Source organism: Arvicanthis niloticus, chromosome 13 (genome assembly GCF_011762505.2).
Source record: "Arvicanthis niloticus isolate mArvNil1 chromosome 13, mArvNil1.pat.X, whole genome shotgun sequence".
NCBI lineage: Eukaryota > Metazoa > Chordata > Mammalia > Rodentia > Muridae > Arvicanthis > Arvicanthis niloticus.
In genome coordinates this window covers 53409903-53435382 of record NC_047670.1, presented here as the reverse complement: position 1 = coordinate 53435382, position 25480 = coordinate 53409903, and the positions used below count along the sequence as shown (strand labels likewise).

Below are 25480 nucleotides of genomic sequence, written 5' to 3'. Positions count from 1 at the left end.
TACTTTACATTCTGATTGCTCTCCCTCCTCCCTGTTCCTCCCCCACAAGTCCCTTCCCCGTGTCCCCTCCACTTCTTCTCTGAGAGGATGCAGGCACCTTGGGTATCCAATGCCCCTGGGCCTATGGAAATTAGTTTTTGACAAGGCACTTATTTGGAAAGGTCTCCACCCCCAACTTTCAGAAACACACACACACACCACACACACACACACACACCACACACACACACTCACACCCACACACACACACACACACACACCACACACATACACACACACCACACACACACACCACCCACACACACACACACACACCACACACACACACACACACAGAAACACAGAAACACACACAGGGGCTTGTTTTTGCTGTTTTATTGTATGTAAACATTTTTTAATACAGTGTTCCATCTTAAGGCAGGCATTTGAAGTTCATATCTTAATACGGAGGTCTCTCCTGCTTGTTTCTCTAGAGTGACCACGTTAGAAAGCATTGACAGGCTGTTGAACATGGCCACTGAAACACTTTCAAGATGTTAGTGGTTTTCTTTGCTGCAATGAACAGAGACCAAGGAACACTTGATCTGTCTGCCGCAGGTCAAAATCAAATGTGAAGAGCTGTAGCTGCCATCAAGTGAGGGAGGCCAGGAGATAGGATGGACCAGATCTAGCTCATGACTTGATGGATGCCTGACAGACAGCAAATAGGGGAAGAAATGATACAATGTACCTGGCTCCAGGTGGATGGAATATATAAAGACAGATCTCTGCAGAGCAAGTTAAAGCCTTCTGTTCAAGGTTTTAGATATAGAAGGAACCAGAAAGAATATAAACGAGGACACGTGTACATTTGCAGCAAAGGTCTCTGCAAATATGGTGCCAAAGAGGGGTGCGGCTTAGTGAACCATTTCACAGCAATGCAGACCTGTAATTGCTGAGGGAGCCATTGTGCCTCCCACACAAAATTAGCACATTCAGGGGAGACATGTGTCCCACAAAAGGCCATGTGGAAAGAGCAATTAAGTTTCATCCAATAAAGAAGACAGTTCTGAGGGAGAAAACTCTTCACAGGCTTGGTTTGCAACCCCCCATCCCCACCACCAACAAAAGGCAGATACTCAAGACACACACAAAAGCCATGTGCAAACTTCACCATGATCAAACAATGCAAGTGAGAACAGAATGAGGTAATGCCATTGTGTCTGGATTGTCAAGAAGGTTGTGATTGCCAAGGACCACAGTCCCACAGCAGACCCTCATCTGAGGCCAGTGGGAGTACTGGTATCCAGGCATGCTGGAGGGAGAACAAATGAACAGTGCAGCTGTCTAGACTAAGTCTCTGGGTGTCTCTGTCTCGGTTCCACAACTTGGCTTGTCTGCCATTGAGACCATGAGTTCTAGATACCCAGCCTTCTCCATTGGCCCTCATCTCCCCAGCCTGGCCACAGCTGTGTCCAGCTTTGTCCACATCACTTATTTCTGTACATAAGAAGTGTCCCCAGTGCCCTCTACAGGGTTCCCCAGGCCTCCCCAGGAGCTTCAGACAACCATAGAGGACAATGTCTACTCTTGTAGTGACATGAACCTGCTCAGTTTACAGTCTGACCCCTCAAGGGGCTCACCTGAGAATCCCCCCTTTTACACAGAGCCAGAAATGTGCTATGTTATTGGTGCCTGAGGTGGACAAGATGGACTCAGCACTTGTTAAACCTGAAACAAATCATGCAGGCCTCATCCTCAGAGGCCTCATCCCCACTCCAACAAGTCAGAGGGAAGGAAAGGAAGATCCTATAGAAGACAGGAAACTGAAGAGAGAGATGGAGGGAAGGAGACATGGAAAGAAGAAAAAAGGAGAGGGGGTGAGAGGAGAGCACAGGTGGGGTATTGCTGTGTCAGGGCAGAGAGCAAGGAAGAACACGCATCTCAGTGATGGTTCTGTGGTGATGGTCAGCTGAGGTCCACAGGCTGAGGCACAAGGCTGCTGGTGAGATTGGGAGGGGGCAGACTCAGCACACCTTCCCAGACTGGCTATTGTCCCAAGGGGGCAGTGACAGGTAGTCCTGATGCTTCAGGGACTTAAAAAACTGAATAGCTGGCACCTGGGGCATGGGTTGGTAGGGAAGTTTTTTGAGAGATAAGTCCTGGTCTAGGTCCTCAGTCTCAGGGCACAGGCCTGGAGAGGGTGGCTTACTGTGTGGTGAGAGGGAGCCAGGTCCCAGGCCAGGGAGGAAGCAGTAGTCCCCAATTTGCTGAAGAACAAGGAGGCCTTCAGTGTTTGGGGATGCTGAGTCTACTTCCTCCCTGGGTTCTCCTGGGCTCACTGTGGGGCTACTTGCCACAGGAGGGGCAGGATTGCCAGGAGGGGACTTGGCAGGGTGGCTCATGATTGGAGGGAGTTCCACATAGTCCTCAAACTCTGGTGGCCCAAGAGCTGGGCTTCCAGAGGGGACCCTGGGCAGCTCAAGACAGAGACTGGGGCTTTGGGCTGAGGGGAACCCTAGAGAGGGGCCCAGAGAGGTAGACAGGGGCTCTATGGGCAGAGTGAGGACCAGATCTGCAGGAGTGACATAATCAGAGGCCATCATACTGTCCTCATGGCCCCCAGAGTATATGAGCAGAGTCACTGGGTTGTCCCTTGGCTCCTGTTCCTCTACACTCAGCTCAACTAGAGGGCTCTCCTTTGGTTCCATGGAAGGGCTCCCTGTGGTCTCCAGGCTGGACCCACACTGCCAGTTCACAGCCTGCCCCTGCCCCATCACCTGGGACAATGGGACCAATTGCACTTGTCCTCCAGGGGGCAGACACATGTACTCCAAGGAGCCTGGCAGTGCTGGCTTCAGGCTCCCACCCACCTGGGAGGAAACCAGCTGGCCTGGGAGATCAGGCAGGGAGTGGGATTGGGGAGGCCCCAAGTAGGGGCCATTGAAGTCAAAGCTGGGTATTTGCTTCTTAGTTCTGCCAGAAGGAGTTGGTGGGTTTCCTTGAACATGGGAAGGCTGCTCTGTTGGTTCAGATGAGGCGGCTGGGGTTGTATCAGGCCCAGATGGTGGATCTCGAACCATGTTAGGGTCCTCTATGGTGAGAGGTGATACTTCGTTGTCCTCCAAATGTGTATATGACACCCTGTGAGGGACAATACAGGCAGAGATGCTGTACTTACATACTTAGTGTATACGCAGAGCAGGTGAGGCTCTCTGGAAGGCCTGACCCTTCCTCCAGGCATCAGAGTAAGCACTGAGGCATGAGATCCTGTGAGTGACAGGGTGTGTGTCCAGTGTTCAAAGTATCATGAGTCCCAGGGCTCAGTTCACACGGACCATCCTATCTTTTGTTCCTTGCAGCCCATTACCTTCAGGGCCGGGTTCACACATGCCTCTGTACCATTCTTGGCTACTGACTCCCTGACAGGTGGGCTTAGCAGGCTGAATTCCTACAATATGCATGTTCAGCCACCCATGAGGACATTGCAATGCAGAGATTACATAGGTAACCTGGCAATTAGTGGCTTCATGCTCCAGGATGCTACTTCTGGTTCCTTGTCTGTTTCAACCTAACCTGGGAGTTAGAAAAACAAAACAAAAAAACCTTCTCATGTCCATGTGGAGAGGCACTTGCTACAGTGGGGCATCATCTCCTATCATCTATTCAGAGACCCAAGGCTACCCTGATGTGCAGCACAGAGAGGTTCCCTCCCATAGGCTCCCTAAGTGTCAGAATCCAACTGCTCACCCAAGTTGCTCAGTGAAAAGGTCGCTCTGTGGTCCCTGGGCAGTGGGGTTCTTAGTTTCGAAGGCTGCCATGCTGCCAGGGGGCCAGAGCCCTTTACCTCCATCCTAGAAAGGAAAAAAAAAAAACATTATGTCTGTGAATGTGGCACAACATGAAGAAGGGGAAAGTTGGGGTGGGGGGGGCAACCTGTGCACATGATATCTTGCACAAGCTCCATACATGGAAAGAATGTCCTCATGGGGGGCCTGGCTCAGGCCTCTGACTCCAAGAAATATAGAGGCAACTGAGGGGTTGTGAATTCCCTTATCTCTAAACCTCTTGAGGGGGCAACCATACTGCCCTCTAGAGCTTCTTCTCTCATGGCACTGGTGTCTACCCATGACCATTGTTCTGTGAGACACGAACAGCTTTGTCCTGTTCTTCACCTTCCCATCTCAGGAACTCACCCTCTAGAGACACCCTGGCTGCAGCCATCTCTCCCAGGAGCTCAGAGGCATCTTGCTGTGCTAGGATTAAGTCCTGTCCTGGAGCCTCTCAGCCCCCTCTCTATCCCCAGGAGCAGACTCTCCTGAGCCATGTTGTGTAGGAGAGTGCTTTCATTCTGTCTGTGGCTCCAGATAGAACTCAGGGCAATTTGTGCGACTCCTTTTCCTTAGGGTACCCTAGCAGTACCAGAGACCCACCTTCTGCTCACCTACCCTTCCAACACCTCCACCCTTCCCCACTGTGACAGTAATGGGACAGGGAGCCAGCAGCAGGGCCTGCCTTCTTACCTGGAACAGGAGGCTCTTGCTGGGGTTGGGGATTTTCTCCTTCCACTTCCTGTACAGCCTGGAAGATAGCAGGAGGGTGGGGACCTGTGTATTTGAGGTTCCAGAGACCTCTGGGCCAGCTCCTTCTGTGCCCATATATAGAGGGAAAACTGACACCAGGGGAGTAGGTGATAGGCTGGGAATGATAGTGTGCCCGGCTGTGTTATCCCCGTGACCCCAGAGAGTGGTTTCCACTTTCCTCTGCCCACAGGCTGCACTTACCTGTACCCATACACACAGCCAAAGCGGAGGGCCAGGAGCAAGATGAGCATGAGAACGACCAGGATGAGGACTGTCCACAGCGTGGGCATCACTTGTTCAACAAGGAGAAGCAGCATTAGGTGAGAGGCACAAGATGCAGGCTAGAAGAGGGGGCTAGTGTCCCCCAGGCCCTCTGTGAGAAAGGCCAGAGACCTGGGAAGAAACCCTGGGTCTGTACCCTGTGCTCAATAGGAGGACATTCTGCTCTAAGCAGCAGCAGTACGCTGGGGGTTTGGGGGGAATGACTGAGTTTGGCGACTGGGGGGAATTCTTGAAATAAGGAGCATGGGGCATGGTTTCTGACCCAGGGAGGGTCAGAGAAGATGAGAAGGTTTGCCACAGAAGGTCCCTCTGGCAGCACCCTAGCTTTTTGACCTGGGCCCTTTAAGTCCCCTCCCCATCTCTTGAGGTTGTGGCTCTAGTCCTCCTTCTGCCAAACTGACTGTCACCCTGAGATCCCCCCTTGGACAGGGCTGACCATGTGGAATGCTTCATTACCATCCCCCAGCCCACGTCCTCATTTAATCTTGCACAGCGTGTGTCAGGCTGTCACCATGGGATGGACCAGCGTTGAATGCAGGTGTCAAGGGAAGGGAAATCGGCAGGACTGATGGATCCCCTCAACCTTCCAACCCCAATAACTCATCCGTGTGCATACCTAAAGTAGCTTTGTAGCCATGATAACAAGAAACCCAGACCGTTGAGTCATGGCTGCCACAAAGGCTAAGAAAGCCAAGTACCCTATAAGTAGAGGCCTAGGCCCCAGCTGAAAGAATAAATGACAGTGAGACAGCTCCTCTCTTTCTCCAAGTCCCCATGTACAGTGGGTGTAATATACCAAGTGCCAATCCCCAGGGATGTACACAGGGCAGAGTGGCTCTCGGCCTCTCTTGCCCTGTGCAATGGGGCTGTTCCAGGAGTGTGGTGGTGGCCGAGGGACATACCCCAGTCAGTCGTCCAAGTGGCCTCATTGCTCCACTCGCTCCAGGGCCCATAGTAGTTTGGGAGAGTCTTGACCCTCACCCTGGCAGAGTATGTGGTGGCAGGATCCAGCTGTGGGAGGTCCATGCTGTGAGCACGATCTAGGTTCTCTGTCTTGCTGTCCTACAGGGACAGATGTGCTGACGCTGAGCCTCTAGCCAGGTTCAGGGGCTCAGCTGCCTTCCCTGTAGCTGCCTCCACATCCGTGAATCTCTAGTCAGGTCCAGGATGCCAGTCCAGAGCCTCCTGTACCAACCACTGTGGTGGCCCCAGATGCCACCTCTTCCAGCCCTGACAGCTGCATTCAGGCTCAAGACCAGGCTCTCTCCACCTCCCAATGTCTGTCTGATCCAGGAACATCATGCTAGTTTGCTGGATCCTAGGCTATGAGTTGGGGGTCAGGATCGACTTTCTCCTGACTCTCTGTTGGCCCGTTCTTCCGCTTCCTGTCTGAAGTTTGAGTCCTGGCTGACTGGTCCTGCTGTAAGCTCTGTGTAGCCCTAGGGTCAGCATCTAGGTGGCAGGCCTCTGTATGTATCCTCAGCAGCTATACCATGGGGTCAGATCACATTCTAGGGACGAAATACACTTAGGCCTTGGTGACATTTGAAACCTTCATTCCATAACTCTGCCAGTCTTGCCCTCGGTTCATGGGCAGCACTGGCCCTGTGGCCATGTCATGTTACCTCTCTGAGCCTGAATCTTTCATCAAGAAATGGACTGTCGTCTGTTGACCATGTGGGTCCTAAGGCACAGGTGTCAGGCTCCTGGCAAATAGGGCTCCCTAGAATCTTGTCTTTTTCCTTTCCTCCCTGTATATAACGTCTCCCTGGTCCTGGACCTCACCTCCCAGCTGTCCGATTTCTTCTTGTACTGGACCTGGAATGTGTGTTCGATGAATGAGTAGGACATTTTCTGAGTTTCCCAACGCAGGCTGTAGCTGTCTTTGTTCTTGGTCAAGTTGAGGGTTGGAGGCTGCATCTGGACTGGAGGGAGGATAATTTCAGGGAATGCCATCATGTCCTCCCCCCAGCAGTATGTTCCCCATTATCCAAGCTGCTACAAGGTACTCTCCACTCAGGACCAATATCCCCAACCCCAGACACTTTTACTCCTTTGAACTCTGTAGCTCTTTGAATGAGAATGGTCCCATAGGTTCATATGTTTGAGTCCTTGGTCTGGTTCCCAGTTGGAACTGTTTGGGAAGGATGAGGAGGTGCGGCCTCATTGGAGGAGGTGTGTCACTGGGGCATAGGGGTGGGGCCTTTAGTTGTACTTTGCCTTTGGCTTGTGGTTCAAGATGTGAGCATGGTGACACAAGCCTTTAATTCTAGCACTTGGGAATCAGGCATGTGAGTTTCAGGACAGCCAGACCTACAGAGAGAAACTCTGTCTTGAAAAACCAACTAGCCAGCCAACCAGCAGGCAAGCAAGCAAGCAATGAAAGCTCTCAGCCCCTCCTCCAGCTTCCTGCCTCTGAACCTTGCTACGACTGCTCTGCACCATGAACTCTCACCCCCTGGAACCATAATCCCAATATAAACTCTCTTCTATAAGTTGCCTTGGTCATGATATCTTGCCATAGCAATAAAAAAGTAACCAAGGCAATTGCCCATCATTACCACATCACAGTGTTATTCCATGTTGGTCCCTGGGATAGGGGGAACACCTGAGGTAAGCCTAGGTGGCCCAAAGTTTGATGGTGCTTCTCTGCTAGTGTTTAAATACAAACAAACACATACACACCCATGGCGTTCTACCTTGGTCCATCCAATGTTCCAACCCTGGGTAACACTTTCACTCTGTAGGAATTCCCTCACTCCATCCTCCCCTTTCCTCTGTGAGGTCCTTTCATTTCCCCTTTTTATACATGGAAAAACTGCATCTGGAGAAGATAAAGACTGGGCAGTGGAGAGCTCTGTCTCCATTTTTCTGTGTTAGTCACTCTTTTGTGTTGTTTCAGTAACTCTGGGGACTTCCAGAAGTCAGCATGGGCTGGCAAGTCCGGGCTGTTCTAAAAGTCTCCCCCTACATGGCTGTATAGACACACCTGAACAACCATCTCACCATCACACTGTGGCCAAATAGAAAGCTGGAGACTTTTGGTGACAGCCCTGGCCACCACTTGGAGAGCAGATGGCAAGCTGAGACATATATTTAGGCTTTCTCATGTAGCCTTGATGTACTACATTCTGAGGGTGGTGAGCATTATAAAGTAAGGCACTCAGTCACCTTCTATCAAATAAAAGATTCACAGCTTGTGACGTCAGAGGGCTTTCACATAAATAACATGGATGGCTATAATACAGGGAGGGGCCCCTGGAATCAGAGGACTCCCATTTCCTGGAGCAAGGACTTCAGGAAGAAAATGCTGAATATGAACTCAGGTGACAAAAAGATTGGATGCCAAAGAGGACAAGCATTACTGGTTTGATGGAAAGACCCCCTTGAGTCATGGTCCTTGCCCCGTGACAGGAACGTGAAACATAGGTCTCTCAGGACGCCATCTGTGGCGCCCAGTTCCTTCAGGCTTTAAAGTAAAACAGAAAACCAAATATAAGAAATGCAAACATTAGCTGAAGGAGGAGCATGGATGTCTCAGCAGAAAGGACAGTTATAGAAGGATGGTGGTCCAGAGGAGGGGCAGCCTCACATCTGGGAGGAAACAGAGGGGAAGGAGAGCAGGTTCCAAGTGAGACTCCAGAGGGTGGACAGTATCTGCAGCAGGGCATGAGTTACAAGCTGGCCTTGGCTTCCCTATCTCCTTGAAGAGCATAGAAATACATTAGAATAACCTTTCTCCACATCTCTTTGTCCATCTCTCTGTGTCCCTGAGTCTCTATGTCTCTCTGTCTCTTCCTTCTCTTTCTGTTGCATATGCCTTCAATGTGGGTGTGGAGGCCTGTACACATGCAGAAGGCATGCAGAAGGCATGCAGAAGCCAGAGAAGGATGTCTTTTGTTTTTTCTCTGTGTCCTTCAGACAGGATCTCTCACTGAACCCGGATCCAGGTGAATAGCCAGAAAGTCCCAACCATTCTCCTGTTTCGTGCCAGGTGCAAATGAGGATGCTCATTTTTTTATGTGCTGCTGGGATTTGAACTCAGGTCTTCATGCCTGTTTATAAATTGCTCTCACCCATTGAGACATACACCCAATCCAAGAATAGTCATTTTATCACTGTGAGTGAAAAATCTGCAAATCTTTGAAAGTGGCAAACGATGCCAAAGAGGTTCCTGTGTTTATTGAGGTGACCCAATGGACCCCTATGGTACTGGGAAGTCATGCAGAGGCAGGGCAAACTCACTGTGGTCATAGCTGCTGATTAACTTTCCTTGTACCAGGTGCTTAACAGAGACAGTGTACCGGTTGTGCGCACTGGGGTCAGGCACAGTTAGACTGCAGTGGTAGCGGGTGTAGAGGCCGGTCTGCAGCTCCTTCACCACAGGAGAGCATTCCTTCTCCCTGGAGAAGTACAGTTGAGCTGAGAGTAGGGTTGGGGGAATGTCAGATCCAGGTAAGACCTCAAAGTGGTGCGGCCCTGGGGATAAGAAGAAGCAAGGCAATACAAACGGGGGACACTCACGGAGCTTCAGGGCTGGGGCGATAGAAGAGTCCAAAGGAAACAGAGCCAGTTATCTGGGTCCACACCTCCCAGGAGCAGTTGAGGGACTGGATCCCATTAAAGAAGCACTGAAGATTCTGTGGCTGGGCCTTGTCTCCTGTGGGAATACACACTCCCTCAGCCAGTCCACCCTCTCTCACTGGTTGGGACACCAGGTTACTCACAGAGAAGAGGTTCTTGTGGGCAGCAGAGCCTGGCTGAGGACATCAGCTCGACTCTGCTCTGAGCCTGCCAGATGTGTGTCCCCAGCTTGAGAAGACCCAGGTACCTCTGCCTCATCTTGGGAGAGGTGGACCAGCTCTAAATGTTGAGTGCTAGAATGAACTCAGAGACATAGGTGACCCTACAAACAGCCCAGCATTTGTAAACACACAGGTGTTATGCTGCTGGTGTTATTGCAGTCATGACTGCATAGCAGTCATTAACAGAACATGGATGTTGACAGAGAGCCAAGCATGTGTGTGACAGAGTGGCCCAGATGGAATACTGGGGACACAGGCCTGGTAGGAGACACTGAGGACGAGGTAAGGGAGATCCTGGAGCCTCACTTAGGTCTAGACCGTCTCCACTTCTGGGCTCCTAAGAGGGGCATTTCCTACCAGCTCCATTACCTGGCTGGGAGTTCCAGTGTACCTCTGGGCTCCATCTGCTGGGTCTGCCAGACAAGCTTGAACGTGGGGACAGCTGAGTGCGCACACGGGCCACATAGATATTGTTGGGTAGGAAGAGCCTTGGCTGGAGAGTGACCCAAGAGTTGCTAGTGTGGAGGCTGGAGGCATCCTGTGGAGATAGGGGAGCTGAAGGAGGAGCCTGACAGGCCATCCCACAAGGGTGGGCACAGACAGCTCAGGGTCCTACCTCCCAGGAGTCCTGAAGCTGCTTATAAGCCACCTCAAACTGTATGTCCTCTTGTGAAAGCCAGGAGACTTGGGCATCCCCAGGTGACATACTCCACTCCAGCAGAAAGTGATCCCCAGAGGGGCTGATGCGGATGTCCTTGGGAGGCGGTGGCTGCACTAAGGGAGGGAAACAGAGGGTTTACAGGGGATGCACACTGAGGGAGCTGAGGACAGCCTGGCCGTCTGGGTTCCACTTTTGCTGAAACCTGCAAAGTGCAGATTTGGCAGTGATTCTGCCTTACAAGGGCTGGACATTCAACTCAGTGGGGCCTCCTTTTGTCCTGCTGTGTACTGATGCTTTCTGCCCAGAAGAGGGTGCTGTGAGCTAGTGGGCCCCTCCTCTGCTAGAAATCCTAACAGTTCAAGTGCCTATCACTGACTGCTCTAGCCCAGCATAAGTGTAACCCCCACCACCCCTGGACTTTCTTGGACTCCTGTGCCCCGATAGAAGCCTTTGTCCCGCTTCTTGTCCAGCTGCAGCTCATTGTAGCCCCTGTGTCTGTTCTTTTACACCAGGCTAAGTTTATCTCTTCCCTGTTCTCCTTCACTAGTTCAAGGCTAGAGATGCAGCTGCCTGTATCTCATGTTTTCTCTGCCATAGTCCAGTCTTTTGAACAATGCTTCCTAGAATACAATACACATGCCTGGTGTACCCAGCATGCCCCACTGTTTCCAGATCTCACACTCAGGCCCCCTTTGCACTTGTGGTTTCCTGCCTAAGAATTGCTTCTGAGTCTGTGATCCTCACAAAGCAAGGACTTGGCTTCAAAGCTCCTTCCTTCTTTCTGGGACACCTGTCCTAATTGCCAGAGCCCTTTGGCTTCCATCCCCTAGATGGGGCAGCTGGCTCCTAACCCCTAAGTCTGCACCTCTGAGTCCCCAGGAGGTGGACTATTTTAGACACCAGCAACAGTTGTGTGATCAAAGCCCTCAACCTAGCATTGTGAGTGGGCAAAAAGGACTCACGGTGTCTCCCTAAGGGGACATACACAGGGGTCTACAATGACAGTACAACCACAGTTTCTCCATCAGGCTGCAGTGCTGATAACATGTCTCCTATAGTCCCTAAGAAAACCTCACAGATGATCCTTGGCCCCACTTCAGATCACGGTGTAAACACGGGCCTTGTGGGCCTGCTGCACAGTCTGGGGTCAAGAAAGGGTGTGAGGAGCCTGGATCTGGGTAGGAAGCATGAAAAGTGCCTGACAATGAGATTCCTCTTGGTCATCCCTGCACCATGGTAGTACTTGGGGAATCTCTGTGGGCCTTGGAGTCTCAGGGATAGGGCAAGGTGTTGCAGCCATGGGCCAAGACAACAGACAGCAGAGTTCTGTTCCCTGGAAAGTTCTACAGGAGTCACAGGCACAGCTCCTCCAGGAGGGGGAGCTTTGTTGCTTGGTAGGTGTCAGAAGCAACTGGGACAGGAGCAGCCTCAGGTAGAGGCCTCACATCATGTCTGTTCCAACCCCAGGACAGGGTCCCTAAACCTGGAAGACCCTCACTCTAGCCCATCTCCAGTATCCTGCCAACTCTTGCACCCACTTTCTAGGCAGGACCCCAGCTCCTCACCATGCTGGGCCAGTGGAAGCATGAGCTGGATACCCAGATCACGATCTGGCTGGAAGAAGTAGTAGTCTTCACTTGTGATGGAAAAACTTGTATGGGAGATGTTACATCTTCTGGGCACACAGCGGTGGGATGACGGGCACTCTGACCATAGGAGGTCCTTACTGAGTTCACAGGACACTGGTTGTTTTCTGTCAGGGAACTTTCATTAGTTTCTACTAAGTGAATGCTTGTATCCAAGAACAGTGTCTGGCAGTGCACAACACACACACACACACACACACACACACACACACACGCATGAAAGAGGTAGAGAGATATAGAGAGACAGAGTGACAGAGAGACAGAGAGAAAGAGATTCACACCCACAGACAGACACACAGATACACAGACATAGGGAGATGGAGACTCACATGCATACAGAGACACATACACACAGCTTATATACATGCAAACAGAGACACACAGACACAAACACAAACATACACAGAAACAGAGAAACACACACATGCACACAGAGACACACAGACAAACACATAGGTAGAGAGACATACACATGTACAGACAAAGACACATACATACACATATATACACACATATACACAACACAGATACCCAGACACACACACACACACACACACACACACACACACACGTACATGCACACGTACCTGCCCATGCCGTGAGCATCCTGATGGGAACAGGCACACACTACATCACTAAGTACTATATTGTCATTAGAAAATGTAGAATAAAACAAACAGAAAAGGATGAGGAGCCTAGATGTGTCTGTGAGGAGTATGGACAGACTGACTGCGTGCAGTTTGACCAGAATCTACAAGGACTTGTGAGAAAAAACAGGCAAATGATCAGCAGGCTGAGTGCAGCATGTGCAAAGTCCCTGGGGCTGCCACCAGGTCTGTAAGTGGATGTATAGTCTGTGACATAGACTGTGTACAGTCTAGTGTCTATCTAGAATATTAGATTGCTCATGACATATCACAAGAAATCTGACTGCAAACTGGGTGCAGCATAAAGCTCCAGGCTTCAGAGACTTCTAGTTGACTTTAACATCACTAATTTTGGCAGCCATTCCACAGAGCAGTGTGTTATTCTTGGTCTTCATGGTGAGCTTTTCTGTACAGAGCATCTCTGACCAAGGTCACATAAATGGGAGGACTATGAGAAGAGCAGCTACTGGAGGGTGGCCTTGGTGAGGAGGGAGTAGAGAGACAGCATGCTCAGGGCAGGAGAGGCCTGGAGCTGTAGCAAAAGCAGCTGTTGGGATGGCAGGATAGCACACATGCAGAGTGACCAGGGATGATGGCTGCAATCACTGACAACACAGAGGGAGGAGACATGTTGGTGGACAGCAACGCCAATGGGCTCAGTGGCACTCACTTCTCTTGCTGGTGATAGAGGGTCATGTTAATGATTCCCTGGGCATCCTCCGTGTCAGCCCAGCTGCAGATGATCTGTTTGGTGTAGTCGTTGTAGCACTGCAGAGTTTTCAGAGGGACAGTTTCTGGTGAGGAGAAGCAGAGAATCAGGAGGGTCATCCTCTCCCCTCCAGGTGTCCAGGTGTCCCCTGTCTCTCTCACTCCTGTCCCACACGAGTATCATTTTTAAGACAGGGTCTTTCTATGTAACCCAGGCTGCCTGAAACTTGTGTTGAAGACCTTGCTGGCAACAGACTCACAGAGATTCTCTTGCCTGTTCCCTGAGTTCTGGGATTAAATGCATGCACCAGAAATCCCTGGTCTCTAGCTTCCTGCTTAGGCCCAGGAGATGAGGTAGAGGCCCTGAGCCCGGTGTGGCTGTGTTGGGGACCATGATGAGGACGTTCCTTTTCAGTCAGGAACATGGGATCACAGGGGATTCTCATCCGTGGTGTATGTTCTGTGCTGCACATATCCTCAAGTAGCGTACTGCTTAGGCCCGTCTCTGTTCTCTGAGGTGTCACTTAGTAGGACAGACATAGCAGTGCCTGAAAAGCACCTGGCATATCCCTTTCTAGAGTCCTGATATGCTAAGCCTTGGCCTCTCTCTAAAGCTGGGCTTGCTAAAGTGAAAGTGGCTCCTACATTGTCTGAGGAAGTCCATGGGGCTCTGGGGAAAGGCTTCTAGCTTCAGGACACTCCAGAGTATCCCATAGGGCCTCTGAGGAGAGGACTATAGATGTTGTGGGAGAAAGATCCTTAGGTTAAAGCTGCCAAGAGCAACAGTTATGGGACTTGGAGATTTATAGAGGTATAGCAGGTCTGGGGGATGAGCAGAGAAGATGCTAGCTCATTGGAGGTTGGGGTTATTGGGGGATAAGCTGAGTAATATGGGTGGAGAGGGATACCATTGAGCTGGATGTGCCAGGACCAGGCAAGAATGAGCAAGAACATGAAGAACAGGGAAGACAGGGGACAGGGGAACACTGAAGGAGAGAAAGAATGTAGGAGAGCCAGGAAAAGCCAGATTGGATACATGGCCTGAGCTGCAGGGGTGATGGGAGCTTCTGGGCTTATGGTGGGTACAGCTCCTCCCAGACCCAACAGTAAAAAGGGAAGATGGAAAGGAAAGGGTATTCAGACTTACCTTCTGCCTCTGTTGCCCCGTGTGTCCAGCAGAGAGCCACCAGGGCCATGTAGGGCAGCCCCCAGCTAAGTGTTTCTTGCTTGTCCATTTTGGCACTTTAGGTGTCTGCACAGGAAGCTATGGGCAGGGTGGTGTCCTCATTGTCCTGTGGTTCTGTATTGCTGCTTGCCTGAGGATTGGACCACACTCATGTTACAGGGCTTGTGATTCTTCACTTCTCAACTGTATCCTCTGGGGCTGTAAAAAGATGTGTAAGGCTGAGAGCTGTCCAGGACACTGCTGATGCCATGTGACCAGAACCCAGACAAGACACCCTGCTGTGCGGTGCTCTGTGACTGTTCCCTTTTCTTAAGCCTCATTGGGGTAAAGCTTGATCATAAAAGAGTTGGGATTGTTGACTTCTGAGGCAGCAGGTCCCTCTTCAGACCACAGTGTGCTTCCCAGAGATGAGAGTAAGGCTGCTGTTTAAGTTACACCAGGCTCCACCCACACCCTTAATGGATGTGGCAGTGGAGGCGGAGCAAGCCTAGGTGTGACTGTTCTCTTGTTTCTGTCTCTGCACACACACACACCCAACCTTGTTCTCTAGCACAGGCAGAGACTGGTGCTCTCCCCACCTCTGCTTAGTTTACCTTCAGGTCTCCCACAGGCCCCTCTGCTTCCCAGTTCCCCTTTCTCCGAAGCCTGGGGATTTCCTTGCTTTCACTGAGTTCAGTAGGGAAGTACCAGAGGAGCAGAGCCATTGCTGTTGCATCCTCTCCTACAGCCATTTGAAACTTGAGTCAAGATGCTAACAGCACACACCCAACTGTCCATCTGTCTATCAAGTCATCCATCTACCTATACATCTATATATTACTCTCCTATATGTGTACACATCTGCTTATCCATTCTTGTATCATCCGTGTGTCTGTATTATGTATCTATGTCTGTCTATTTATTCACCTATCAGCCATTTATCTATCAACCATCTATTTACCACCCATCATCTATTAATCTATCTATCTATCTATCATCAGTCCATCATCTATCTATCCTACTATCATCTATCTATCATCTATCTGTCAATTCTCTCTCTCTCTCTCTCTCTCTCTCTCTCTCTCTCTCTCTCTCTCTTTCTCTCCTTACCTATCTCCTACCTATCAGCATCTACTTATCTAGTCATTGGACACCTTGTTTGGAACAAGTGTTATTTTACCCCCATAATGTTCAATATGAATGAAGCAGGAACCAGTCAACAGCATAAGATGATGGAGTATCCCATTTGAAAATACTCACATGATGAATAACAATACTCACAAACCCAAATTGCTGTCTCACCCACACATACTAAGGTCAGTTAAAAAGTTACAAGTGAAATCAGGTCAAACCTTTGCTGCTGGTGCCGTTGAGCTGTGTATGCTCAAAAGTAACCAAAGGATTCTGTGACAGAGGGAAGAAAGGGTTTTGCAGCCAATTGCCTGCCTTTCATAAAGCCTACAGAGTCACCAAGCAAAGGAGAAAAAAAAGGATATACCAACGACCAATGTCTTCATCTGGGAGGATTGCTGTCATGAAACACCACCGATAGTTCATAAAAACCACAGAAATTTATTTCTTGAATTTCTGGAAAGTGGCAAAGCCAAGGTCAACACACACGAAGGTCTGAGGTCAGATGAGGCCTCTTCCTCACTGATACTGCCATAGTGGGGGCATCAAGGGAGCCTCCTGGGATGTCTAATGTAAGGACACTGGTTTCCAGTACCCTCCCCTTGGGGATGAAGTTTCAACTTATGAGTTTTGGGGTCCATGAGTATTGAGTCCCTAACAAATGAAATCATGGAGAACAAGTTATCATCTACTGTAAAAGACAACAGAGTTGTGTCATCCATTTAAATACACACGGAGTATTCGTGTTAGCAGCCGACTGAGGTTTAATGCCCACCATCAGCCAGGAAGTGTGCAGAGAGCTATGAGGAAATCAATGCTTCTTGGTCAAGGCAGCTGTTAGAATCCTTGCTACAGGAATTGGTATAGGGGTGTGGATTGATGGGCTACAGTGGCACAGGTGTGTGAGGCAGGCTGGGGCTGAGCCCAGGTGGGTTGGCTGAGGACCTGCCCTCTCTAACCATGCTTCCCTGAGAGCTTGTTATTTCCTGATCATTGGTGGCACATGTGTCCTATGTCTGCCCCAACTCAGACTGCTCTGCCATATTTTATTGATAGGACAGAGTTCAAGGACAGGAAAAGTTGAACCTCTGAGCCTGGACCGCTTGGTGACTGCAGAGCCTACAGCAATTTCAACACAGATTGCTGTTGAGGAAAAAAAAAAAGCCAAGAAGTCCTAAGATAGGAGACTCTGGCTTTTAGAAATATCAGTGCAGTGACAAGTGATGTCATAGAATGGACATCACAGTCAAGCACCCGACTGAGGTGGATGTGCAAAGATGGGGCCAAGGCCAAGCAGGGGACACTCTCAGAATACCACGGAAGCACTGGGAAGCAGACCAAGCCGAGGGTAGAGGATCAGGGATAAGCATGGGAGCAGTGTCAGCTGCCTCGCTGTCTCCTGCATTTATGGGGTCATTATTCACCAGAATAAAAGGTAAGGATACTTCTTACTCTCTCCTGCCACTAGGCATGGTCACATGACTAAATCCTATCCAAGGAGCCGTGACAGAAAGCCCTGTATGTATCTTTCCACAGACTACTTAAAAGGCATGGGCTCACATGGGAAGAAGTCTGTTTGTTTCACTTTTGTCTTTTCTTCCTATATCTCAGAAATGACAGTTGGAACTCCAGTAGCCATTTTGGATCATAAGGAAAGGATGGAAGCCCCATGAAAGGAAGGTGTGATAGAAAAAGAATCTGTCTTCTTCCTGTCCCTCTGAGGTACCCACCTCAGCCTAAGGTCTGCTTCTGCGAGTCTCTCTGTGAGGGGAAAACGGAACAGCTGTGGGGTTATGCATTGCTCATGAGAGCTTCTCTAGGCTATTAAAATGCAGCTGGAAATATCCTCTGGGTTTAAAGAAGATGGCTCTCCACTAATCAAGAAACAAGAGGGGGAAACTTGATTCAAGAAGGCGCTGCTGACTAAGGGGCAGAGACTGAGTTCAAACTCCCAAGGTCCCCCAGTGGAACATCAAACTCCCTTATGCAGTAATGTGAACATTCAGTCTTCCAAGAACAGAGGGTATTGTCGGAGCTTCCAGAAGGAAACACACAGCAGGCTGCCTCCAATAGGGCAAAGGTCATCTTGGCAGATAATTTCTGAGAAGAGACCCTAGTTTCTAAACACATAGCAAGGGGACTGGGGGACGGTTCAGCAGGTAAAAGTATTTGCACAAGTCTGAAAGATGTGAGTTCAAGTCTCTGATTCCACAGTGGAGAGAATGAAGCTGCTGAGAGCCACCCATACTGTGAGACATGTGTGCCTTGTCCCACATAAACAATAATATGCAAAATAAATTTAAAAAGACCAAGTCTTTATTGCTGTTCAAAGGTCAAACAAAGATTTTGGTTACATGAAGGAAGAGAAGAAATTTTCAGATATTTCCTGAAAAGAACTTATTCTAGCATGTTTTTTCAGGAAAGACAGATTTAAAGCAAGACAGCATGCCATGTGGGAATGGAAAAAGCCGCGCGTGCTTTTGCAGTTAAGTAGGGAAGATTTGCCACTGAGTGAAGCAAAAGAGAGTGAGCACAGGGTGCAGCAAGAGCCAGGCAAAACCTCAGAGGACTAAGGTGGGAGGGGCTAGGAGGCAGGGGAGGGGGCGGGGGAATAGGAGAACTGAAAACTGGCTGAGGACCTGCCCAGCTTTATGAGGGCACAAGAATGCTATTAAACCCAAATGAGGTGTGGAATATAAACAAGAACTGGCATTGAGAGGAAGGATTGAGTAGGGCCTGTGTGGGCGTCAATTCAAGATGCTATTGAGTGAGTGGTGGGATTATTCCAGACTAGGAATTTGGGGCTAGGCTGGGCAACACAGTCAGAACCTGTCTGAAAACAAACCAAGGTAGGCTTAATAGTCTTTGAGGATGAAGGGTAAGTATAGAGACAGGAGGATCTGAGAGAAAATGGGGAGTGTAGGGGTGATAGAGAGGGAGAGAAGCAGGAAACCAGAAGTGTTTCTACACCCTAATTCCTGAGTGCATGAAGAAATATGCTTGAAGGGAGGGCAGACAGGACCATTTCACAAGCCAGTCAGATCCAGATTTGTTAAGGAAGTGTGCATGCCGTCCATGTATGGAGCACTTGACAAGGGGAGGAGAGAAGCTCAAACATCCACTCCCAGAGCGTCGCCAGCAAGAGGCTAAAGGGCCAATTTACTTGACAGGGCCATGGAAATGTTTAATGTGCAAACCATTCTGATGACCTGAGTTTGTTCCCCTGATACCCAGGCCAGTGTCAGAGCCTGGGGAACTTGGGCTGCCCCTGCTGACCAACTCTAGCATGGGAGAATTTCCCACCTCTGTCTCCAGGGGTCAGTTTGCTGAGAATCGTCCGGGAGCTCAAGGAAATGGTAATAAAGAATATAGAAGGCTGTGTGATGCCCTGAGTGAGCCTATTCTGAATCTCAAGACACGGAGCAGAAGAGGCATGATCATTGGTCAATAAACAACTGGAGTCACAGCAAAACATCAAAACAATCGTGGATATAACCAAGTGTGTCCGAGCTGAGAAAGTTAGTCTGCCATCTCCAGCCACTGAGGCCTAGAGGGACTGCACACTCATGACTGGTGGCTTCTAATCAATGAGGGGACCATGCTTTCATGTTAACTTGTTTCTTTACATCCAGATCCAAGGTGAATTAAAGATCTGAAACCCCAAACTAACCCAGGAAGAGCATTAAAACTTCATCTTTGAATTTAGAAGTTGAGTAAAATATTGAAACCAGAATCCACAAAGCAAAACAATATGCAAACCAACAGATAGGGCTGGCGAGGTGACTTAGTGTGTGACATACTCGTTAGCAAGTGTGTGAACCTGAGTTTAAGGCCCAGAAGCCACATGGAAAAGGCCAAGTATGGTGGCATCCCCTTTAGGTCCCAGCACTGGTGATGCAGAGAGAATGCCATACCCCAGGGGCTACCTGGCTGGGACAGCCCAGTCTACTTACTGAGTTCCAGGCCATTGAGAAACCCTGTCTCAAATAGAAGGCATTCTGTATCTTAGAAAGGACACCTGAGAGTATTCTCTGGCCTCTGCACATGCACACATATGTACCCACACATCCATGGTCATACACCCAGAGCACACAAAACTGGGGCAGTGGCAGGTCATAGAAATATTTTATACAACATAGGATATCTTAAGCTTAAAAGGTGACCCGGGGGTACATATTTTCATCACGTGTATCTAAATCTGAATGCATGAAATAAATAGTTTGGATGACAGTGATGTGGGTAACAATGATGAAGCAGCATGAAGGGAAACTTCATCCTGCACACTAAGACTTTTAGAGGACTGTCTGTTGCCTTCTGGTGCTATGTCAGTGGGACGACTGGAGAATTCCAACTAACATTTTAAGCAGACCTCTGGGAACTGACTCGTGCCAGAGATGCAGCAGGACTGGAGGATGGATGCTATGCAGGTGTGCAGGGGAAGTGAAATGGGCTCAGGGAGGACATGTGACCAAACCAGGACAGAAACAGTGGAGAGCTTTGAGAAAGGCATGATGGGAAAGTTCCAGGATGTGTGGCCCATAAGGGGTTTGTGGAGTCAGTGAGACTGAGAGATTCTCAGGAACCTGGAGAAAGGCATCCTGTCTGCACTGAGTCAGATCTTCTCCTGGATCTCAGAAGGCCAGGGAAGAAAATGTGGCACAGAAAGGAAAGCTTTACTCGGCTGGATGAGAGCAAAGGAAAGGAGGAGAGATATCATTGGTGAGCCAGAGGGCTTTGCCTGAGCAATGGACCCCACACAGTGGTGAGTGCCAATGTGTCTCACAAATTGAATGACCGTTGGCGTGGTGAGGTGCTAGCCAAGAGGGAAACCAGATGTGTCCTCAACACTCCACTGTCCTTGAAAAGTGGTGAACTTGGCACCCTGTCTGGAACCTACAGACCAACACCTACTTGTATATATTCACTCACGAGCGTAGAAAAAATAACTATATTCTTGTGGGTTCATTTTCTAACAGTCACTCTTTAGAACTGACTTAAGTGGGTTGCTGGAGGGCCACTCTCCGTTTTTGGATTTTGTTGTTGTTGTTGTTGTGTGTACACACGACATACTGTAAGCAGTATTTGCTCATGAACGTTCCTTAACTCCAAGTAGTGGGTGATAAGCCCAGGTTTCTGATCTCCTCCCATTCTGAGGAACCTCAAAATAAAGTTTAGATAAGGTAGAATTTCCACAATCACTAATCTTTAAACTTCAGCCGAGGATGCTGTGTTCTTTGCCAGATTGGATAGATAATTTAAAAGCTGACACTTCTAAATATATACCTAGTCACAGGAATGTGTTTCCAACATCCCTGATTCTGCCTACTTTAACCATTAATAAGTCAGGTGTCTGTGGGTTTTTTGTGTGTCTTTCTTTGACATTAAACACTAATGAATATTTGTCCTTTCCTACAGTACTGGGTTATTAATAACTTGACACAATAAAAGCAAAACTGTTGAGTGGGGTTGTGGGGGGGTGGTGGTGGTGGTGGTGTGAGTTACCAGGAGTGATCACAAAGGTTTATTCACTATGAAAGTACAAAGAAACCAGATAGGATTTAATTAAGTTAGAATCTGAATATGCAGGAATGTTCTGCCAGGGCCTCAGAGGGGGGAAATCCCTACAGCCAAGCCTAGAAACATGTAGGGTGTGGCTATAAGCCAATCCCAGTGTGGACAGAAACCCAGGCACACACATACACACTCACACAGGCACACACAGAAGCACACACACACACACTCACACAGGCACATGTGCGTGCACACATTCATGCATACCAGCAAGGTACCTGCTTATCCTAGGCACTCACCCTCTGTAATGCTCTTTTATGGTGGGAATAACTCAAGGCCTGGAATGAAATTATCGGTCAGATTAAATTTGCTTCAAGAGTTTCAGTACAAAGCAGTTGCTATGGACAGGAGCACAGTGGAAAAATTCTTACAGAAACAAAAAAAAAAATGGTGTCCTGAGAGTGGATGGATCCTTTTATAATTTGGCAGTTATGGAAGAGGAAGGAAGCCCGAGGGTAAGGAGCCTTGGGTTCACCTGCATTCATGGTGTGAGGTAATCTAGGAATTTTTAAATCAAAGGAGCTGTTTCTCCAGGCTACCTGCATCGTGGTCTGTGTTGCTAAAGAAAATCGGCATTTGAGGAATTGCTAAAGGAAAGGTCAGGATGAAGTGTGCAGAGGTCACATAGACATCATGCAGAAAGCAGGTGAGGCGAGTCCTTAGACTCATCAAACTGAGCAATACCATCCTGAGCCTGGTCAAGAGGGTCTAGACCAGTGGCTCCCAATGCTGTGACCTTATAAAACAGTGCCTCATGTTGTAGTGACCCACAACCTTAAAATTATTTCATTGTTACTTCAGTATTTTAATATGGCTATGAATTGTAATGAAAAGATCTGCCATGTAAGACATTTAATATATGTGACCTCAAAGGTGTCCCAACCTATATGTTCAGAATCGCCAGGCTAGAGGAAAGGCAGCAAGGGAAAAAGCATCCTTGTGGTAGTCAGGTTCCCTTCTTGAAGTATGGCCAGACCACCAGTACTGAGTAGAGATTAGAACAGGTATCTCTGTACTCAACAGTTCTCCCCCCATGGTACCTGTGACTTATTAAGATTTCCAGTATAGACAGACAGGAGATCCTAGAAGACCCCGGAGTCACCAGGGGAAGAGGGAGGTCTAGTGTTAGATGCAGAGGTGGCAGCAGCAAGTGACGGGGAGTCTTACAGAACAACCTCATTGACACCCTTCTGGTCCCAGTACCCGACATTTGGTTCGAGCTAAAGGTTTGTTAGAGCCAATGGCCTGGTAGGGTCTGAAGCAGCATTTCAGCCCACGCAGACAGAGGTGTCTTCTTTTAAAGCCTTTAAGAAAGAGGCAGGGATGCCGGGCAGTGGTGGCGCACGCCTTTAATCCCAGCACTTGGGAGGCAGAGGCAGGTGGATTTCTGAGTTCGAGGCCAGCCTGGTCTACAGAGTGAGTTCCAGGACAAAGAAACCCTGTATTTAAAAAACAAAAAACAAACAAAAAAAAAAAAAAAAAAAAAAAAAGAAGAAAAGAAAGAAAGAAAAAAAGAGGCAGGGAGAGAGGAGATGCTGTGCTACAGAGAAGTGGGTGAAGGTCCCTTTTCTTTACTTTGCCAAATTAGGTTGAAAGGCCCAATGTGCTGGGTTTGAGACGAGGCAGGGGCCTGAACCTCAAACAAATTCTTTGCTCAACAGGTCATCAAAATTTCTGTCAAACCATGGCTAATGTATGACCTCTGGACTACAGCATGTGGGACATATGAACAGGTTAGTTTATGAGCTGTGAGACATGTCAGTGGTCATGCCCTCTATCAGCAGAGAGGCTGACTCTGTCCCTGTCTGGGAGGGAGCAGTCCCTAGCTATGTGATGAGACACCTACCTGCTGGCACACCAGGTACAGAACAGACACATCTGGATCCAAACCCAAATCGTGCCTGGTGGTTTAGAGCACAGTATGATGTGTGTGTGTGTGTGTGTGTGTGTGTGTGTGTGTGTGTGTGTGTGAGAGAGAGAGAGAGAGAGAGAGAGAGAGAGAGAGAGAGAGAGAAAGAGACAGACAGAGATATAAAGAGACAGAGAGAAAGACAGATTAGGGAGACAGAAACACAGAGAGAGAGAGGGGGGAGAGAGAGAGAGAGGAAATGTCAGAGAGATGCAGACAGACAGAGATATAAAGAGACAGAGAGAAAGACAAATTAGGGAGACAGAAACACACACACTCAGAGAGAGAGAGAGAGAGAGAGAGAGAGAGAGAGAGAGAGAGAGAGAGACAGAGAGAGAGGAAGAGTCAGAAAGAGACATAGATATAAAGAGACAGATAGAACGACAGACTAGGGAGACAGAAATACATGCCAACACACGCACGGACACACACACACACACAGAGAGAGAGAGAGAGAGAGAGAGAGAGAGAGAGAGAGAGAGAGAGAGGAAATGTCAGAGAGAGGCAGACAGACAGAGATATAAAGAGACAGAGAGAAAGACAAATTAGGGAGACAGAAACACACACACTCAGAGAGAGAGAGAGACAGAGACAGAGAGAGAGGAAGAGTCAGAAAGAGACATAGATATAAAGAGACAGATAGAACGACAGACTAGGGAGACAGAAATACATGCCAACACACACACGCACGCACACACACACACACACACAGAGACAGAGAGAGAGAGAGAGAGAGAGAGAGAGAGGAAGATACAGCGAGGGCGAGAGAGACCGAGAGAGAGAGAGAGAGAGAGAGAGAGAGAGAGAGAGAGAATAATCTGGTATGCCTCTGGGCCCAAGTGAGCTGGCCAGATTATACCCAGTACCAAGGGAGGTTGTACATCTCTGCTCTGTCACCAACATTTCTTCATCATTGAAGGTAAATTTTCTCTACCCTCTCTCTTTCTCCTCCCTTCTTCCACTTCTAGTTGACAGCAGAGGGGTCTACATCTCCTACTCACCCTGGCCCACAGATGTGTGACCTGAAGCTCAGGACAGGGACAGAAGTAATATAAGGGTGGCAAAGTTAGGAACCCAGTGCTTAGTCCCAGCTGAGCATTTGAGGGAGTCCTCCCTTCCACTAGCCCTCAAGTGATAAAGCTGGGTCCTCCCAGAGCCACAGAGCACACCCTACCCGAAACCTCCCAGAGCTTGGACTTTGTACCCAGTTCGAATACTCCCTACAAACCGCCTTGGAGTCTTAGACATTGTCTTCATAGAGAGGCCAAGTCTGAGGAAAATGCTACCCCAGCTCTGTCTTATCCTGCCCTGTTCCATCCTGGAGACCCCCTAGCCCTCCCTGTTTGAGCTTATCCTCAGGTCTGCATCAGGAAGGCAGACACTCACCTCTGTACATGGGGGACAGGCAGCCTCCTTCGGGAGCCTCCAAGTAGCTGTGAGCCTTAAGCCCTTCCTATTTATTTGTGCCCCATCTGGAGGAAACAGAGAGCAGATTGAGGAAGTACCAGTGCCCTTTCGCAAGCAGCTTTGCCTGCTTCTCAGAATTGCGGACATGAGCCTCTGATAATACTCACGACATTTATTTCTGATAGAAAAGCTCTCACCCCACCATCTCCTGGTCAGCTCTCATGTGCCCTTCAGGTCTCAGGTAGGAAGGGCCTCCTCCACACCCCCTTCCCTGACTCCTCTGGAGGAAGCCAACAAAGAGGGCATTAACTACCTCCCTGCAAGTGTGTGCCCAGAGACAGACAGAGCTTGGGTGGACCCAGAGGGCACCGCTTCTCAGCATGTGGCCTTATGCAAACCAGCTACAGGTGGCCTCTTCAAGCCTTGGGACCCCTTGTGGTATTTTTCTAGAAGCACCTACAAACCAGAAGGGTTCTGTGAGGGTATGCCATTGACATGGAAAACCTAAGATGACAACAGTCAGTAAGCAGTGGGAGCATTCTAGATGTCAACTTTGGCTTTCCCTTCTCTGTCCTGCCCTAAGGTCCCTGTGAACTTCCCCCATCTTGCTCCTCAGAGCAAGGGATGTCTTTGCCTCTGTTCCCCTCCCCTAGTGCTCAGCCATGGCTCAGAGGAGGATCTCATGACTGGGTGTAAAGTGAATGAATGAAGGAACAAGAAATGGTTAACTCTGGGGATGGTGGGGTTAAGAGGAGGGGAGTGGTACTCCCTCAGGCAAATTTAGAGAGGCACCAAAACCCAGTCATAGAAATGAGTGATATTTTAATACACTATGGTAAATACATTCAAAAAAGTATAAAAATACAAGGGATGAAATGTCAGCCTCTTTTTTTAAAAAAAGGTAACTTCAGTGACACACCAGTCATTTCTTATCTCCCAATACAGAACTACAAAGGCAGGAGGCCAGAAGTAGGAGAGGGGCCCTG

At 49.0% G+C, this 25480-nt stretch overlaps 1 protein-coding gene across 2 annotated transcripts; it reads right to left on the bottom strand.

Moving 5' to 3' along the window:
• Positions 1–360: 360 nt before the first annotated feature.
• LOC117718898 (cytokine receptor common subunit beta-like) lies at positions 361–24561 on the bottom strand. Of its 2 annotated transcripts, none has more exons than XM_034516892.2 (14): positions 24474–24561; positions 14459–14695; positions 13274–13397; positions 11876–12063; positions 10266–10423; positions 10019–10187; positions 9369–9504; positions 9090–9247; positions 6630–6769; positions 5747–5906; positions 4764–4854; positions 4503–4560; positions 3730–3833; positions 361–3123 (listed from the first exon to the last, which is right to left on the bottom strand). In XM_034516892.2, the coding sequence occupies exons 2-14, from the start codon at positions 14544–14546 to the stop codon at positions 2007–2009; spliced, it is 2691 nt and encodes an 896-aa protein (XP_034372783.1). In that variant the 5' UTR covers positions 14547–14695; positions 24474–24561; the 3' UTR covers positions 361–2006. The 2 variants fall into 2 exon arrangements, with proteins under 2 accessions (XP_034372783.1, XP_076767700.1); XM_076911585.1 differs by having other exon boundaries at positions 14459–14627; positions 24474–24547.
• Between the last annotated feature and the right edge of the window lie 919 nt (positions 24562–25480).